Genomic DNA, 19,974 nt, shown 5'->3' with positions numbered 1-19,974 from the left:
TGTGCTTTTTGAAAGGTAATAAATACCGCCACAGAGTACAGGTCCCCCCACTGTATGAAGGCCCCCTTCCTCCCGTGCAACGATGACATGACACATTAATACGCTTAAACAGCTGGAAAATCCAAATATCCACTTCCTGTGTAAATGGCTGTCTCCTCTGGATTCCCTCAACTTCATTCCCAAACCCAGCGGTTCTGACATATAATATAGGTATAATTCCCTGACGTGTCCCCCGCTCATAAGAAATTCCAGCAATGAGGCATCCCCATATGTTCCACTGAGTAACCACTTCTCCCATTTTTCCTCTGGAGATGCCCAGTTAGCCGCATGTTGATTATGTGCTGCATAATAATAAAGTTCCATAACTGGTATACCCAGTCCTCCAATGACCGGGTCCAACTTTAACATGTCCAGTGCTACTCCACTTTGTTTCCTTCTTCACACAAGTGAGACCAGCAGACTACTAAACTTCTTCAAAGAGGGAGACATTGAGGGAGGCATTGAGTGGCAAAAGGAGTTTTGTATATTGTGCAAACATTGCGGTAAGAATGTCATCTTAGTGCTTGCAAATCTCCCCATATTAAATAAGGGCAACGTGTTCCAAGAATGGATCAACAGCTTTAAACTGTAACACCCTCTCCGTATTGTGAGCGTTTTGTAGCTCAGTTATTAAGTGAAACCATAATGCCCAAGTATCTACATTTATCTGACTCTGGTTTTTAAATGTAAGTCCGTCAAGTGTTCCTTTGTGCACTGTTAGCCCTTCTGATGGAAATAAAATAATTTTATGTTTGTTTTACTTCAAGACCTGCCACTGCACCAAATGACCAATAGTTTTGTGACTTATTCCATGGAAATTTTCAAATAAAACATGGTGTAATCTGCAGAGAGGTCAGGTGGTGGTAAGTCCAAGTCCGATTCTTAGCCACCACAATTCTGCCCTAATTTTAAATGTCAGGGGCTCAAGGGCCAGGGCAAAGGGCAGTGGAGAAAATGTACACTCCTCCTAGTCCGATTCTTAGCCACCACAATTCTGACCTAATTTTAATTGTCAGGGGCTCAAGGGCCAGGGCAAAGGGCAGTGGAGAAAATGTACCCTCCTGCCTGGTACCACCCTCTATGCTCTAGCTTTCTGAAATAGTTTTTGTTTCCTTATGCTCGCTGTAGTGTTAGTGTAGGGCAGTCATACCCAGCTACAGACAGCTAGATCAGAACCCATATGCCACATGGCGTTTGTTACATGATCCCGGTTTAGTGTAGCTCCTCGTCTTTGTCTGCCACAGAGTGTAACACTTGTCAGACTTTAAATGTTCCTAGCTGTGTTACAACCTGGAAGGAGTTGCATTGATCATCCTGGCCAAGGCTTCAAAATACCACCTACGTTCTATTAGCCAGGCTTTTGCTCTGTACCTTAGTGTCAAATTAACCATGGTCAGTGGCCAGTAGGATAATGGCTCCTTGGAATCACCACCTGGTTTTCTTGATTGCTATTCAGGATACAAAGGAAAACACGCGCGCCTATCATCAACACATCTATGCATGTGGCCAACACATTTTACGTTTTGTGACAGATCTATTTGTTACATTTGGGGACATATGTGATTAGTATAGCTATTTCCCTGCCATCCAGATCACTGTGTATAATAATATGCCTTCCCTTTATGTCCGACTCCGAGTAGTGAGGATAAAAAGGAATCCCGGTGGCCACCCAAATAGAACTCCTCCTGGCATATGTGGAAAAGTAGCTGAGAACTGGACGTGCCTTTTCTTTTTAACTTTCACTTCCTTTATGTCCATGAGGTGTTTCTCCAGGAGTTAAGCTACTTTCACCTTGTATTGCTTAATGAAGGATAAAACCTTGTATCGTTTTTAGAAACCATTTAAGCCACTGCCTCCAATGTAAGTATTTTATAATGTGCGTTAATCACTAGTCATATATACTCCTACGATGTCACAAACACTAAATGATGCAATAACGGGCAGGAGTCGAGATGCCAAATGGGAAAACACTGTATCTGCTATGTGGAGGGTGCCTGCAACTCTTTAGTAATTGTGACAATTCATAACCCATAAACAGTCATTCAACGATACCCAGCATGTTGCAATTGCCCAACCACCCCACTTCGGATAAACACATTGTAACATGTTACTAACATGCGTGCCAATCTGTCTGAGTCCAGCGTTCTGCGCTCCCCTCCCTCCCCCCCAAATAACAAAACTAAATTCTTCCACCTAGCCATGGGTAGTTTTAAGTTACATGAACAACTTAATGTGTGTAATATTGGGGGGGGGGGGGGGGGGGGCAGGGAAGATTAAGCCCCACCCTTAGAATCCATGCCAATTAAAGCCAAAATGCTGCTGAGAAGGACTTTAGTCCAGCTGCCCTAAGCCGACTATACAGTGACCACTACTCAACTAAAACATACCAAGAAAGGAGTGGCCACCAACGCCCATCATATGTTCTTCTTTAGGACGGTGTTCTGATAACCTGGACCTAAACCCATGCAGTTTAATCCATGCCGTAATAGATATTGGCATTCATTTGTCATTCCCTTGGGTTATCTTTAATCCATACCCAACCCTTTCAAAGGCCTTCATGGATACAGTACAAGGCGAGACTCCCCGTACACCAGTTGTACTGTTCCCCCTCCTATCTCCTGAACTTTTTCTGCTCCACAAGTACCTCCCATGTCTGCCAGTGTAGTTCATTCTCCCACCAGAATAGCCACAAGATCCGCAACCCGCAGCAGCCACCTGAGAGGGCCCAATCCTATTCTGCACCTCCAGCCAGTTCCAAATTTCCTCTGGCAAGGTGAAGAAGTGGGATTCTCCCTCATGTGCAACTCTCAGCTTGGCAGGGAAAAGCAGCATACATTTAAAACCCATGACTACCTCTAATGAAAGCATAAATAATACATGCTCTGTGAAATGGTGCAGTTCACCTTACTAATGTGGTGTCATAAGATGATACCTATCGTTTATGGTGTCCGTCATTGATACTCAGTAGTATTTGGATTCTCATATCATAGCTCCTCTGGGAAGGGGGTGTGCTTGTAGTCACACTTTCTTCAAAGCGACACTCCCGCTCTGTACCTAATGCCCACCTCCCCGGGGTCTGAAAGCTTCGATATGAGAATCCAAATGCTACTTAGTATCAATGACGGACACCATAAACGATAGGTATCATCTTATGACACCATATCACAGAGCATGTATTTTTTAAGCTTTCATTGGAGGTAGTCAAACAAGGAGTGGCACCAGGGATTCCACCTTGGTTCTGAAGAGGAGCCTAGGGGTAAGGCATGTAGACCAGGAAGTCAGGTACATTACATCCCTCACTTCCGCAGCCCCCTTTGTAATCATACCGCCTCCAAAAGATCTATTAAGTCATTGGAATGACTTGTAGACAGGTATTTTTAACTCCCCCAAGACCCCACCACTCCTATCCCTCATGTGATTCACATTGATGAGACCACATCAGTGCTCCCACGTATCCTGTAGGTCGTAGCTTGCCCTGCTCAATAGCGGAAAGGGAAGAAACCCAATGAAGAAGCATGCCACCAAGGGGTAACCCTGATGGGTGAGGGTTTTTCTAACAGGAGATTCCTTTTACCTATCCATCCTGTGGTAGTTCTTTTATCTGGGCCACTTTTGTAATGTTATATAGGCTAAAAGGAGGACAGACCCAGCCCCACAACCTCCTTCTCCCTCTTTGTTTTTGTATAACTACGAAACATTGCCAGAGTCCCTGAGGCACGAGGCTGTTTGTGATTCAACTCTCCACGAATTTGTTTCAACAAAAAGGCAAGTTACAGCTATGAGACCTCCACTCTGTTATCCAGTTGATGAGACCGTTTAATCAGGGAACGGACTTTTAGTCTTTAATTTATCCATCTCCATGTTTAGAGTCTGGACTGTCTTTTCCGTTTTGAAGGTATCTTTCATTGACCTTGGGCAAATCAATTCTTAGAAGTTTGACCTCCAGAAACATGGCATACATTTTTGTCTCAAGAGTATAACCTGACTTCTTGAATGCAGCCAGTATCTGGACCCAGAAGGACCTTCGGGCACCAGACCTCTGGGGCACCAGCGGTGCCCTCTCAAGTGTGAGAGTCTGGGATAACACCTTTTGCTCTTGATGCATACTGATCCATTTTTATTTGCTGTGTTGGTTTGGTCGCCTTGTCCTTTATCATCCTGAAGTATAGCACCCTGGGGAAAGACTCCATTCGGGTGAGTAACCTTGTATTTTGTCTCTCCCCTCTTAAGTGTCTAGTGGCCCCAGATCCACATCCACAAACAATAGCAGGCTGTACCAGCATCCTTGGTGGGCCTTCCAAAAGAGCTAAGTGAATTAATAAGTCACTGGATACCATGCAGTAATACAAGACCTGTAGGGACCAGTGGTCAAAGGAATACCGGGTACCAGGTGTGCCCAAATTTCATACACACTTGGAACACCTCTTTTGAAGGAAAGGATCAAAATTCAAAGTGGCCAGTACCAATAGGACTGTTCAGCACAGTCCCATACAATATACCACACACTGAAAAGCAACACTACTGTTCCCTCTAGAAGAGGGGAGAATAAGGCAAAGAGAGGACCCCAAAGTCCTAATAAATCGACAGCTGCAGCACCCACTGGAGGACTGCAGGTGAGGCGAGCCAGCAGAATTAGTTGGTGGCCCACTGGTGGCTCGCACCCCAACCTCCAACAGTAATGTCTCAGACCTGAGCCCCACTGCTGTGTTGGTTTTCAGTGGTCCCAGATGTGATCACACCACTGTGTGACAAGATTACTTAAAATATTGAGGGGTGGAGAGGGGAAGCTCAGGTACGCAGTTGCCATGTTATGCTTATGTTTGCTATGATACAGGTAACTCTTAAAATCTGGGCTTTAGAGGGGTGGGAAGGGATGTGTGTATTTGTACTTTTTTGGCTCCATCATCACTTATTGCCTAAAACAGCACGCAAATTCAATTGTTATGCTTTATTGAGAGTGTACCCCATGGCCTGATGAAGATCCGGTTCTAAAATCATCCTCAAACATGTTTACATCACTTTAATAAAATGCTTGATTTGTATCATGAATGGGCAAAACATTGAGTTGGCTATTTGTTATATACTCTTGCATAAAAAATCGCTTCACCTCCATGAGCACTGTGCCGAAATAACTCATTTTTAGGAACACCCTAATGATATAATACTTGATAGGTATTGTAACAAAAACGTTTGGTATGGTGTGTGGAAAGGAAATTCCTGAAACCCTGGAAATTTACGAATAATGATGCTGTAATACCTAAAGTTGATAACGTTTTCCTGTTTGGGTGTGCGGTTGAATCACCTGGGTAATTGGAAACACATCATTCTAAAAGAATAAGCTATGAAAATCAATGTTGAAGGTGTACTTTTATACCACATTGTGCACCTTTCTTTAATTTGTTTGGTTCACCAATCTATTCAAGCAAATACGTCTCAATGGTAACACAGGGCTCTGGTATCTGGGGATATTGAGATTCTCATACCCTTCAAAGAACTGAGAACAGTTTTGCTAAGCGGATGATAGCCATTGTCTAAAGTACTTATACTACCATTTTCCATAAGGAACAGGCTCCAGTTTTTGGATGATATTAAAACACATCCTCTTCTCTTATGATATAAAATGTGGAATTAAATGGAATTAAACAGGCCATTAATTGCTAATTATTTAACTTTTGATAATGCCATTCAGGTCCCATGGCTGGCCTATATTAGAAAAATGATCAAAAGTATGGCTACAATTTTGAATGAAGTGGACTCTGGGGATTCTTCTAAGATTCCAAAATCTTTTATGAAATACAAAGTAAGATCTGTTTTGGAACTGGTGAGCTAGCAAATTGAGTATGGTAAAGTCACTGTGAAAAACCACAATTTTTTGGTTATAACCTTACATCACTGTCTAACTTGTATGCTTGTATCCTTCTGACTAGGTTTTGGATTAACATGATACACCACATGGTAGCATGTCCAACAATGCGTCAGTGGTATACAGACCAATGAGTCTGCCACTGAGATGATGTCCGTTTGTAAAGCACTATGCACTTTATATTTTTCAGCAAATTTTACAAATATTCACTTGTTTTATTTGGAATTTTAGGCCATGTAGGCCCGCTTTTATTTATTTACAAAACTTGAAGACTGATGATGCCATTCGATTCTCAATGTACTCAGCAGGACACATTTTGATAAATGAATTTCAAGGTGTCTCATATATATATATATATATATATATATATATATATATATATATATATATATATATATAAAAAATAGTTATTCATGTAATACCTATGTTGAAGTTGATAATATTAGATTAAGAATTGTTCGTCAGAAAGCACTCGACAAACGAGTCATTTTATTTTATGATATGATCTTATGTATTCTTTTATGGTTTTCTCTTATGTTTGGAAACTGGATAACAGTTATGAAAAAAATTGATACGTATTGTGTTTTGCCTGAAGAACTAGACGTTTATATGCCTGGAAAAGCCTGGTTTGTTCTTATATCTTCATCTCTTGAGTGCAGAGAGGCCTATATTTTTTTAGTCTCTCTGAATAACGATCTGTTTTTCTAAAATAAAATGCTGCTGCCAAACAATTAGGTGATATGTTACATATGACGTCATTGCCCCTAGCCCCCAATCCAAAGTCTATAATTTACTAACACAAGGACAAATAGATCACCTTCAGAGATTCACTGAAGGCCATGAATACTGTAGTAAAAAAGAAGTGCAAGTAGTACTTTGCGTTTATGTTAAGCTTTGTCTACTTCATGTAGCAAGACCTAGTGGTGTGAAATGAGATTTGAGAGCATAACACACTGCCAGGCATCTGTCGCAGTGGCACACAGCTTTATTTTTTTAGAAAGCCGATGCCAAGCTGTCTGGAAGTTGAAATCTGACATTGAATTACTGATCTATCCAATGCCATTGCCTCAGAATTTGAGGAGGTCTTGGATCACCACACACCTGTAGCAAGATCAGACTGACTATATTTAGTAGATTTACAGTTGATAGAGATTTCGTTTGAGATATATGGATTGATAGATATTTTTTTTGCAACGCATGAACAAATACCGAGAGTCGTCTATGATCTAAATGACAGGGAATAGTAACAGGCTGCTGTTTTTATACGCTAAAAATCTAGGTATTTAATCGTTAAAAAAAAAAAAAAGCTAAGATCCTGTTTGGCTAAACAGCCATTTCTTTTAAAGCCTTTCCGAATGAGATGAGGGATAAAGCGATTTTCAGTTCTTTATGAACGGGTTCCAGTTCTTTGCATTGCAGGTAACAAAACTCCTGTCTTCCCATGTTTGTAGAAGGGAACAACCAACTTATTGGCAGAGCTTGAACAAAGAGTCCTGCTTGGTACATACCATTTGAAATTTTCCCTCAAATTGTCTGGCCCTGAACCGTGAAGGGCCTCTTATGCAATGAACAGGGCCTTAAAAATTATGTGCTTCTTCACAGGCAACCAGTGTAGACTGTTGATAGCCTGTGAGGAAGAATGAAATCTGGGAACCCTCAGCAGCATCCGAGCAGCCGAGTTTTGAATGATGTGTAGTTTATGCAACGAGCTTCTAGGAAGATTTTGATATAACCCATTACAATAATTCACTCTGGATAGCGCAATTGCTATGACGATTGCTTTTTGTAGACTAAAAGGAAGGCACTACTTGATTTTCCTGTTGATACACAAGGTATAAGAGGAAGTAGAGATCACTTTATTGACTTGTTCCCTGTAGGCAAGGTAATTGTCAATTAAGGCACCAAGGTTTTTCAAGATGTGTGTTTTTTTTTTTTCTTTTTACCGAGATCGCAAGAGAACCATTTAACATGTGGTATTCCAAATTTCACACACAAAGAAGGGGTCTCTAGTTCATGAAGTGTATTGGAAATGTCTCTATTGACACCCTATTCCTTACCCTCAAGAATTAAGTGTCTGTTGTACGAGATTGACAGGCTTGCAGGACCGGGTTTATTTACTGTTGTGCCTTGATTAACAAATGCTGAAAACATATATAATTATATATATATTTTTTTTTTTACAAACTCACTTCTGAGCTTGAATCACAGTCCCAGGACGACAGGTATAGTAAGCTAAGTTTTTAATGAAAACATTTGATTAGAGCAAGAATAAAAAATGCATCCAGGTTTAGCACACATATGAGACTTCTTTCCTGATTGAGAAAACAGTGGCTAAATGGTATAATGTGTTCCTCCAGTATTGCTTTTAATGATCTTGTGTTAATTTTGTAGATCGTGTGGGGTGCTGCATTACAACCGATTTCAATGTCATAGAGCAGACCGCCATTTTTTAATCTGCTTCCATTTTAGTTATAGAATACAACATCCAAAGTGCATTCATCAGTATGATTGTTATTGTTATCAAGGGTGCATGAAGCAGACAGTCACTCCTACTAATATGAGCAGCACAATTTTCTTGTTCCCCCAATTACTATGGTGAAGTTTATTTTAGTTTTTGGTCTCTGTTAACTTCTTTGATGCTGGCATGATTTAGTGACAAATTAAGTGTTTGAGGAGGTTCTGGGGCGCAAGGTCTGATGATATACAAGAAACTGACACTTGTGTATGTGTGTAACTATTTGTTAGTTTGAACCTGGTGCTTTGTTTTTAATCTGCAGTACTCAACAATGGATGAACTTGTTCATGATTTGGCCTCCGCCCTGGAACAGACATCCGAGCAACATAAGCTTGATGACCTTTGGGAGGACATGGCACTAAGTCCAAGGCAACAACGTCGTCAGTTACGAAAACGTAGAGGACGGAAGCGCCGCTCAGACTTTCCTCATCCTCAGGAGCATGCTCATGGCTACAGTGAGGCATCTGAGTCCAGTCTGGAAGAGACTGCAGCGAAAGACTGTCGGGAGGTAGTTGCTGCCAACTACAGTGATTCTGATGATATGCTTGTGGCAAGTAGGCACCCATCACTTGGCACTACCCTGAAGAGTAAGCCACATACCTGGCATGAGTCAGACTCAGTCACTGAGAATGCCCCATGCAGGCCCTCCAGGCGTCGGCGGAAGGTGAAGAGAGTGGCTGCCGAAGTAGCCACCAGCCTCCAGCAGAAACTCAAAGTGTCAGAGTGGAGCTGTGAGCGGGGCTGCAGATTAAAATCAGCCAAGAAACAGCGATTGTCTCGTTGGAAAGAGAATGCCCCATGGGTGTCTTCGGGCAATAGCCTGTGTGAACCATCAGAAAACAGGACCTTCCTGGGCAAAGAGGTCAGAAAAGAACGGATGGAGTGTGAAGCTGACGAGCAGAAGCAGGGATCTGATGAAAACATGTCTGAATGGTAAGACAAAGGGTCAGGAGAGCTGGAATACATTGATCTTCCAGACTAGGCTTATGAGCAAAGGTGTTGGCATGTTGAAGGATCATAAATTGTTTGTTTGTGAAAGATCCATACAGTGATTACTGGTCTGTAAGCCAATCTTTATCAGTTACAACCCATAACAAATGTATTACACATACACAATAAATGTTATAATCTAAAAATGTAGCAAAGTGTAGCAGAGAATAATACACAACTAATACTACTCAACTTCTTGTAAAATATACTATCGGTTCATCCCGTATAGAAGTGACTAAAACTATTTTGTTTAAAACAGACAGTTATCATTTCAAGAAAAACAAACTGCCAGCCGTCCTCTATTCTACTCTAATCAGACCTTCGACTGTTCAGCAGTAACAACCAGATACAAGGAGCTGGTTTTAAGTACCATTTGTTTTTTGGCTGTAATCTTCCATGCAGCCCAAATATAGAAGGCCACTGCATAGTATATCAAGATGACATCAGTGCTGCAGCAAAGACTTAAGGTGTTTGTATACCCTGTAACACCATATCTCTTGAAAAGGGGTATCAACCACAATGTCCGGATAAATAATATTTTGGTGCAAAAAAATGAGAAAATATTGGATTTTGATTTAGTATTATTCACAGCCTATATCTTGTTTGAGACTAAAATATCTGAGTCTCCTACTTGATTACTTGCCAAAGTTTCACCATTTAATATATTCAGTTCTGAATGAATTTGCAGACCTATTAATTCAAAGATTCTCTTGTATAAATTCCCTCACATTGTTCATAACATGTTGAAACCACAACTTTTTTGTTGTTCTGGGAGAAATGCAGTTATATACATTACTTTACTATAAAGGTCTGCCTGAGGGTCCCTATTCGCCCACAGTCAAAACAATACAGGAAATGGCGCCATTACATCGATGATTGAGCTTGCACCAAGTGCGGTGTATTAATATAGCACCTTGGCCAAGTCTAAACAGTGCTCTAAGGGAACTATTTTCTTTTACAAATGACCTAGTTCTGCACCATAAGTTGCTGCTGTCACTGCCTTTATGTTATAAACTTACAGTTTAGAACAAACGGCTGATTTTCTAATTTAAGGCAGATGCAGGAGATTGCCTTTTCACTTTGATCTTTCTATGACAACTTAGAGTTGAATTGAATACCCAACTAACAAAAATAAGACGCACATTCAACCAATTTTTCACTATTTAACAGTACAATAACTTTAAAAGCCCTTGATCAAGTGTTACATTGACAATCCAGTTAAAGTAGCATCATTGGCAAATAGTATTCATACTTTATCATTGTAGATCTTTGACATGTCAAGGTTCAGCCCATTTAGATAGCTACCTGCATTGTTAAAAAAACAAAAGTGGTGCGAGTACACAGCCTTGCCGCACCCCTGCCAAAAACGAAAAATCTTCATGCATTCCTCATATTGACCATACTGCACTCCAGATGATACATTCCTATAAAGACCCTTTCCGGGTGATAGCAAGGATATATCAAAGTCTTTGGAGTGCAGTACAGACCATAGATTCCGTCTGTTGACCACATCAGAGGTAGATTTTAGATTGTACATCTATAAAGGTCATAAATAATGGCGCTTGTCTGTGTTGGACATGTTTTGTGCAAATAGTCTTACTTCAGTTTTTACTACTGAAAGGAGTGATGGGACAAATTGAGCACCATAGATGTGTGTGTGCAATACTCCAATTAGGCCCTACTGGTCATTGCAGAATCAAACAATTAAGGAAAATTAAGAGAGCAAGATGATTACACCATCATCCTTTATTTAATATTGAGAACACCACTGAGCATATGATGGATATGTGCAAATCTCTGGGCTCACCTCAGCTGAAAGCTGCTTTTATTTTCCTCATTCTATTCGGTTACTGGTAATCTGCATGGCACCAATTTTATCACCGTGAGCAGAGTAGAAGCATTATCAGGTGTATCAACCTTCTTGTGGGCACTTCTTGATGTAAGCCAAAAACACTGTTATCTGGTCGCTCCCCTTCCACATTTGGACTCCACAAATGGAGTCCCTACCTCTCAGTAATCTGGGTCGGCCTAATCCATCCTGTGGCAGTGGTTGAACAAACCTTTGGAGAGAGGGTTTAGATATAAGTAATGTGATGAAGCAGAAAGATTCTCAGTTATGATGATTATTTGTAAGTGTTCCAAGCATTACCTTCTGCATGTTTCTTGTTTTATAAAGGTATAACAAAGCAGCATGCCTTCAACCTAATTCCAAGACCAAACACAAATCTACAAATTCATTGGCAGTTCTTTACCCCTACCTTACTGAAGCCCTACATAGTTATACCTCCGGGTCACCCACCTCCAAGCAGGAGTGGAAAATAAATGTAGAACTGTAGCCTTGTTGCAGTCATTCAAATTTGATTCAGCTTGATGTTGAATTTGTATAAAGCATGTGTATGCCTACTGGTTTCATGGTGCTGTAGTAGAATATTAAATCAAACAGCCAAATCTCAAGTAGCTAAAGTCTGAAAGTTAGTAAAAAAGCAAAGGTGCCAAATATTTCTGTGGGAAGTCACCCTGCTTTTGCCAGCCCCTTGTGTGGTTTTTTTTTTTTTTTGCATTACAGTAGGTAGAATAATCTCAGTAAGATCACTTGCCAGGAAAACATGAATTTCATGCAGGATAGAACATGGACGTGGAAACCACAAGTCCCGATATTGGCAAGTATGTTTTCTCATGGTCTATATGAAATGAACTTAAAGTTGTGAACATTTGCTGCCCTAGTTGCCCAGTGCTAGACTTCTACCGCTGCAGAAGCAGAGTGAAAAAGCGGGGTTACCTGCTTATGAGAGGCTGCCTCAACTTTACAAAAGAAGCCAGGCCTCGGTAAAGGTACCAGCCTGATCAGAATCACCTCTGGGTTTATATACTTCACCAATAGTGCCCCTATCACCAAAGCTTTCTGGCTGTGGAAAGAGTGAACAGACACTTGAAAGTGAGTAATTTAAGAGACACCTCTGACAAGTTTTCAAAATACGCATGTTGAAAAACTGCTAAAACTGCAGGTCCCATATTGGAGGAAAGGACTTGTCCACTTTGCTTCTCAGTTAATGCTAATACATTTTATGGTATCCATAATACCCTAAAGGAGGCCTAATACTACCTGGAAGTAGAAGTAGTTAAACTAAGTTCTTGTAAGAACAGTTAGACCAATTTTGGATCACATTGCCTCTAAACAAGAGCTAGATTCTTGCAGCTGTCTTCAAAAGAGGGCCAACAGTGATTAGAGAAGCACAACACAACTCCTGAATGAAGGCTGTTAAATTAGAGGAGAGCCCTAATAATACATCCCTGATTTTGGATTTTTCAGCTTGAAGTCATAATTGGCAGAGGGTGAAGGATCTGAGCACCCCAAGGATGGATCCACTCTTGAGATAACTAATCAGAGCTGAAGTAAGGGCAGCTACCCTGTGTAAGGCCACAAAGCAACCATGAGGATTCCATGCCTCCAGGCTTGTGAACCCAAGTCAAGAAATTGTGTATTATTGAGTCAGGTGGAACGGTATCAAGTCTTTGAAGGACCTTACTCTAGAAAGTAAGACAAAAAGCGTGGACACAAGGCTTTGTTCCAATCTTCAAAAACACCAAAATTATGCGAGAACATGTGAGAAGCTAGGGGCAGTTCCTAGAATGCTGGAAATACTCTGCTTAGTTGCTTTACACTTGCATTTGTTTACCTGTGGATGTAGGCTACAGAAAGAGATAGGAGTGAGTTTGAGCTCTACTCTCAGTGAAGAATGTTCAGCTTTTAAACGTTCATGAGTTCCATTCTGTTGTTGACTGTTTGAATGACTGTGACTTAGTTTACCATATTACCTTTTCGGACCACTACTAGCTGATCCGGAATGACAGAAATTAAGCTCTTTTGCCCCCAAATGCATCTGGTTCCCTTTTGTGTCCAGAATAGCAGAAGTTCAAGTCAATCTAGCAATGCTGGATATAGCTGCATTTTAGTGTTACCCCAAACCCTGCCTCCTGGCATTCGTCACCATTACGTGGTCTGCGAGTGAGAAAGGAAATCTCTTTGGCAAGAATTATAGGCCTGCTCCTCAATCATCCAAGATCTGAGACACTGGCCTGGATTTTGTTCAAGGAAGGGTTCCAGAGCTGAACAATGTGACACTCCGTGGGGTTGGGAGGGTGTCTAGTTCAGACATTCCTTAGGCACTGAAAAGGCACCGGATGCTTACTTTCCCAGATAAACAAGGTACTCTCTATATCCACTGCATCTAGAGCCCTTTCTTGGTCCGAGCTTGATCTCTCTGTTGCAATGCATTCCCAGATGGATTACTTTCTCTTAAAGAAAGTCTTCTCTTCTGTGAGCCTGAAAGCAGGTACTGACAAACCACAGTTCCAGAGATCGAATCAAATCTGATTTGTAGAAGTTGCAGAGAAAAACGTGATTCTTCAGACTGACATGTTGTTTACATGTCGGAGACAATTTTTTGCAATGGAATGGTAATGAATTATCCAGCTTGTCAAGTAAGGGTGTACCAGGACTTCTATACTTTGTAGGGTTTCCACCAGCAGAGCCAGAATGTTGATGCAAACCCTCAGGATTTCAAGCTGAACAGCAGGACATCACATTTCCAGTGTCTTCCAGTGTGTAAAATCTCTGGATTCTCCTTCGAAATTTCTGAATATGTTGTCATTCTGGGGATCTGTTGCCTCTGGAGACTAAACAAGGAATCCTCTGCAGTGTTTCCATTTTGAAATGGGTTCCATTTATAGATTTGTTGAGAATACGTCTGACATAACCCAAGTAGGACTGTAGAATACTTTTTCTTCTACTTCTGGGGCCGAGATTACTTACTTCAAGATCAAGTTACTGATGCCTTGCCGATAAGCAATTCTTTTGGCCTCATCCAGAAAGCAGCTACCAGATCTTATTCCTGAATGTGGTTGTGTATTCTTGAATTCCATGGTGTAACCTTTTTGGATAAACTCCATGGTCAACATTTCAAACATCAAAATGTCCCAAACTTGATAGAATTGAAGAAGGCGAAACCTCAACCAGTCAGTGTGGATAATAAGAGTCACCAGTCTGAATTGAGGCAGCTGTTTCTCAGCTGATGCGTGGGAGTGAGAACTGCCTAGAGCCTTAGATTATTTTGTCTGAAAGAATCTTTAGGGAACTGATGCTGAGGTGGTGATCAGTTATTGGTGTCATGTGCTTCAGCACCCTCCTATCTTGATCAGTTGGTATCAATAGGAGTCTTTCCTGATGCTTTAAATAACTCCTAAGATTTTTGTTCTTGAAAGTTTATGCAAGAGGTAGCTAGATGATGCCACCAAACACCAGCCTAAGTGACAGTTGTGAAAGACATCTTTATATGGTACTCTTCCATTTGGAAAGATGAGGCTTACATTTTGCTTCTGACCAAGGGAAGGGAAGAAGTACTGGTGGCTCTTACTCTAAAGGTAAAGATAAGGCCTGATTATTTACTTACTGTTTTACACACTTGACTCAAAGTACACCATGTATATACCAGCATGTGTAACCAGGTTGAGACACTTAAGTCCTCTTGAGAACGTCTTTTTCTGCCCGGTCTACTTGGTGCTCCCCATTACCTTGTCAGCCTTTGAGAAATATGTTGCCGAACCTCCCAACCTAAAATACAAGGTCAGGGAATGAGTTACAACTCCTTCTTTGACAAAGGGGACTGCCTCTTCAGGAACTAAAGGGCACAGTCCTGATTAGATTTTGCAGCTCACAAAACATTAAACCTCACTTCTAGGTCACAGACAGGACAATCTGGAGGAAGATTGGCCTTGGAATTGTTGAAACATGAACACCTTTATACTGGGCTGAAAATCATCAGGAGGAAGATTTACATTAGCAGCTAAATATTGAAGAACCACAGCAGGTCCAGACCTAATAAACCTTTCTTTTTGGCAGCCTACCTGCATTAGACCTAAGAAAACAAGGAGAAGAAAACTAAAACTTCTGTTTTTTCAAACAAATGTCTGGCTAATCCCCTCGCCTGAGACCAACATGATGGGTACTTTATTATCAATGATCCATTGGGCTATCTGCAACCAGTTACCCAGAGCACAGTTACTCTTCTTCCCAGTGATACATACCAACAGATTGCAAAGGCTTGGGAGGTGCTCAATGACATATGGAAATAAATCTGATATGTGTAAGCCCCCCACCAATAACCCCCCCACCCCCCTTTTGGCCTATCACTACCCACAAAAGAGACTCTAGTGAAGGTAAAAGGAAGGAAGAGGTTAGTTATGCTTGAACTCACTCACTAATATAGTTCCCATGTACAATTTAGCTTTAGCCAAGGATAAGGAAAGGAGTATACCCAACTTAAGCTCTGAGAAGCAACATTACTGGTTTTTATGTCACCTGTTACCTGTAAACCGAAGTACAGGAATCACAACCTTAGATTCAAGTAATTTTCCCATTAACTGTAAACCAAATACCCGGTGTCTACCTCCTGTCCCTCATTATTACCTAAAGTGTGCCACTTTTAAAACCTTCACCTGTCAAAGAAAGAATAATTGAACTCCTAGTACATTACTAAGTGACAAAGTGGCTATGACCCCATTTGGATTTCTTCATGTGAAATCAGTACTATGTCCCTGTATTTTGATTGTATTTCTACTTTTTGTGTGGGTCAACCTGCTTAAATACTTTGGTCTGGGGGCTCTGTAATTGCCTACTTTTTTTTGTTTATTCCTTCTTTTTGTACTTTGTTGTACAGTATTCCTGTTTCATCCCCTCCTTGCCTATTGCTTGTGCGTGTTCACTGTTTAGCTTTTTCTGCCCATTGCATTTTGTCTGACTTATGGTTGCAACCATGTTCAGTTCAGTGAGGTTCACCCCTGCTGGTGCTGCTTTTAGGCCACTGTCTTGGCTGTCTCTCAGGCATCTAATTTCTTTTTCTGCTGCGAAATGGCAAGCTGTAAAAAAGATAAGCTGCCCAGCTGATGTACCAAAGGTACACCTAAGGCGGGTCCCTCTGTTCTAGTTTGCCCTAAGCTCCAAGCTTACTGCCTGAAATGCTGTAAATGAGCTCTAAAACAGGAGCATATATTTCATTCCATTGCATTACTTAAGGTATCTTCATTTCTGTGTTCAAGGAAGAAAATAAAGTGCAATTAAATGCTATGCTGAGCAACACCAGATCAGTGGTCTGTTGTGCAGCATTTCACCCTCTATTCATTTTTTTTTTCTATGCCAGATGAAACTGGAATGTCTAGTGTAGGACCTGATGACATTTTTAATTGCTTGGGTGTAATCAGAATAAGCTCATGTTATTCTTGTGCTGCGAAATTACAGAAAATTACACAATTACTACTGCATGTGTGATTCTGGGGCTGAAATAGGTACCCCAAGAGCAAACTGAACAGAATGAGGATGGTTGCTGCTGTTATATTGAATTTAGATCTATTTTCTTAGCGCCAAATGCAATCTTCTCGTCCATTTTGAACTTAAGGGTGCACTTTGCTAAGAAATTAGCACTAAATACTGGTTACGCTTCTTGCGTAATTCCAGGTAATGTTGAATAATTTAGCATAATTACACTACACAAACTAGGTGAGTTACTCCCATTCCTAATTTAGTGGGGGAAATCCTCTGATTAACCGCTTAGTCATAGAAATTTTCTAAATATTTCGGAGAGACTGCATCAATTGGGTGGGGAAGGGGGCGTTGCTTTATGTAGTCCATCAGTCAGTGGCTCTAACAGTTTAAACCAGGCAGGCTGATCTGGAGAACAGAATTTTAGCTTTCACTTGCAAAATTGGAACTACATCCTCATTTTCTGTTACTCTTTTGCTCCCCTGATCCAGCAGTGTCGAAGCTGAATGTACCTACTTAAGAAATTGTCAGTTGAATTGAATTTGTCATTTATAAAGCACAACTGTCACTCCCATATGATCATCCTGGCACTATAGCAGAAGACAGGTGACGGGTGAGTTGCATAGAAACTGTAACGTTCCCAATGGCGATGAGTTGGGTACATCTTACAGACTGTAGAAGTAGCAGAGGGGATCAGAGATCCCGAAGACCCAAGTCTTAAAGCATTTTCTAAATGCTGATTCTTAGTCCATGAACCATAAAGAGCTGGGAAGAGCGTTCCAGGCCTTGGTCCCTAGGGAAGTGAATGATTTGCCCACTCTCGTTTTTAGTCTAAACTGGACTGGTTTGAGTAAATTGGCCTGTGAAGATCTCAAGGGTCTGCTTGTAAAGTAGTGTGTGAACCTGCCAGAAAGAAATCTTGGCCCGATCTCTTTGCATGCTCTGAAGGTGAACAAAATAATTTTATGGAGTACTCTCAGCAGTCAATGCAATGCCTTTAAGGTAGCAGAGGTGAATGTTCTTATCGGTAATTTGACAACTGCCCTTTCAGCTGCATGCTGTACTACTTGAAGTTTATGTATAACTTGTTTAGAAGATTCAACGTACAGATTGTTGCAGTAATCCAGCCTAGCAGTGATTAATGCACATGCTGCTGTTTTCATAGCTGTCAGGGGCCGAAGGTCAAAACATTTCCTTAGGGGTTGTATTACGTTAAAGCAGGTCCCTGCGCCCACAAGGGCATGGGGCCAGAATGACAGCTGAGAATCAAACTTAATTCCCAGATTTCTAGCACCCTCCACCGTGACGGGACTGGAGGGACACCATCTGGTCACTTAAGAGGGGATAAAATCATCAGACTTTCCCACTAGCATGTTCTCCGTTTTGTCTGTATTACGTTTGAGGTGGTTGACTTGCAGTGATTTAATAATGGCGGCTCAGCAGTTTTTTAAATTCATTTCTGATACCAGAGATGATTTGTCAAGAGATAAGATCACCTGGGTATCATCAGCGCAAGAAATGGTATCAGTTCCGAAAGATGTTATCAGGGAAGTTAAAGGTGCCATATAGATGTTAAATAAAACTGGACTTAGGGAGAAGCCTTGCAGGACTCCAACAGTAACCATAGTTTCGTCCGATGTATAAGGGCCCCGCTTTACCATCTGTTTCCCGCCAGTGAGAAATGATTTTAGCCAAGAGGAAACCGAGCCAACGATTCCACACTCTAATACGGTGGAGAATTTCATGGGAGATAGTATTGAATGCTCCTGATAGATCTAATAAAATCAGCACAGCATTCTTCCCTGCATCCCATGTTAATTTTAAGATGTCCGTGACTTCAAACAGAGCAGATTCGGGTGAAAGCCTTAGTGAAGGGATGGAGTACATTAGTCATTTCTGTAAAAGCTGAGTGTTTACCACCTTTTACATTATTTTACACAAGGCTGGCAGCAGTGAGATCGGACGTAGATTGGATAGGGCTGTGGAGTTTAGAATAGGCGTTTTCTTCTACGGCTTAACCACAGCCACCTTTCAGGCATTTGGAACCTCTGCAGGTACCAAAGAATTATTCAGGATTTGAGTAATCACTGGGTTCACCAGCTTATGGAGGACCAGTGGAGGGTAGGGGTCATTAGGCAAAGCTGATTTACAGGTCAAAATGTCCGGCAGAACTGGGCTAACGAAATTGTCTGAAACGCCACCGAAGTACCCGACTCTTTCCTTAATGAATTATCTCTCCCTGAACTAATTGGTTTCTCATATATTTATAGAGTGAAAACACTGGACTGGACTGTAATGGAATGGAAAACATGAACAAATGTGCAGTGACAGAGGTCAGTCAGGAAAGAACTGGGCACAGAGAAAAACAGTTAGCTAAGGAGATATTGGGGCAATGAGAAATGGTAACCTGAAGAAACTGAGTCAGTAAAAGAATGGTACAGGGTGATTACAAGAAAGTGGTGCAGGAATATGGAGATGCACAGACATGGCAGCCAGAGGACAAACCCAGGGACAGGCAAGAGTGGGAACATGGAGCTGTGGAAGTCACTTGGGGGGATAATCTTAGCACCCGTACATGCTTGTGTACTACTGCAGTTTATTTCACGACACAGATGTTCTATTTTCTGCTCAAGTTTGCCTGTTAAATCACCTTTCAGCCATAACTTAAATGGCTTTGTTCTTAATGTGGACATTGAGGGAGATTTGGGAAGTTTGACATGTGGGACAGGGACAGATTTTGAGTACACGTAAGTATGTAAACTTGTAAATGGCCTAAATATGCTCACAAATGACAAACGTAGATTGTCCTGTCTCGTACATCTCTGGTTTCAAATTCACCTTTGCACTATCACCATTTCATATTGCATCTTGGAATTTGTGATAGTACCTTGTGCATAAAGCGATTGTGTGTAGAGAACTCTTTTAGAAATCTTCCCACTGAAGTGCTGTCTCTAAACTTTGGGTGTGGCAGAGGCATAAAAAATGAGCATTGGCAAACCCAATAGTTCTTTGCAATCCTAGAGCTATACGGGTTGTCAGTGGTCATGTCTTTAGACGTTGGCAATGCTAAATGGCACATCGGTGTAGCCATGTGCACTCGGTGTCAGGTGAGGCCTGCACACATTGCAGCGTGACCATCTGAGCTTGAAATGTGCCCTGTCCCCAACCCCACTGTCCTTACTTTTATAAAGGACACTTGAGTTAATAAACAAAATTTGCTCCTCTAAGTGATTATACTTCATTTATGAGAGA

The 19,974-nt window shown here is 41.3% G+C and overlaps 1 protein-coding gene across 3 annotated transcripts in view; it reads left to right on the top strand.

Annotated features, from left to right (window-relative positions):
• The window catches only part of GPATCH2L (G-patch domain containing 2 like), a 357,886-nt gene that overhangs the window by 71,464 nt on the left and 266,448 nt on the right, over positions 1-19,974 (top strand). For all 3 annotated transcript variants that reach the window (XR_011198831.1, XM_069208440.1, XM_069208439.1), the window contains exon 2: positions 8,680-9,350. Coding sequence is in view for 2 of the 3 variants with exons in the window: in XM_069208440.1 (XP_069064541.1) it covers positions 8,689-9,350 (662 nt within the window). In the remaining variant the exon portion in view is untranslated. The remainder of the gene's footprint in view (positions 1-8,679; positions 9,351-19,974) is intronic.

Source organism: Pleurodeles waltl, chromosome 9 (genome assembly GCF_031143425.1).
Source record: "Pleurodeles waltl isolate 20211129_DDA chromosome 9, aPleWal1.hap1.20221129, whole genome shotgun sequence".
Classification (NCBI taxonomy): Eukaryota; Metazoa; Chordata; class Amphibia; order Caudata; family Salamandridae; genus Pleurodeles; species Pleurodeles waltl.
The sequence above is the reverse complement of the archived record's forward strand: the minus strand, read 5'-3'. Positions and strand labels throughout refer to the sequence as shown.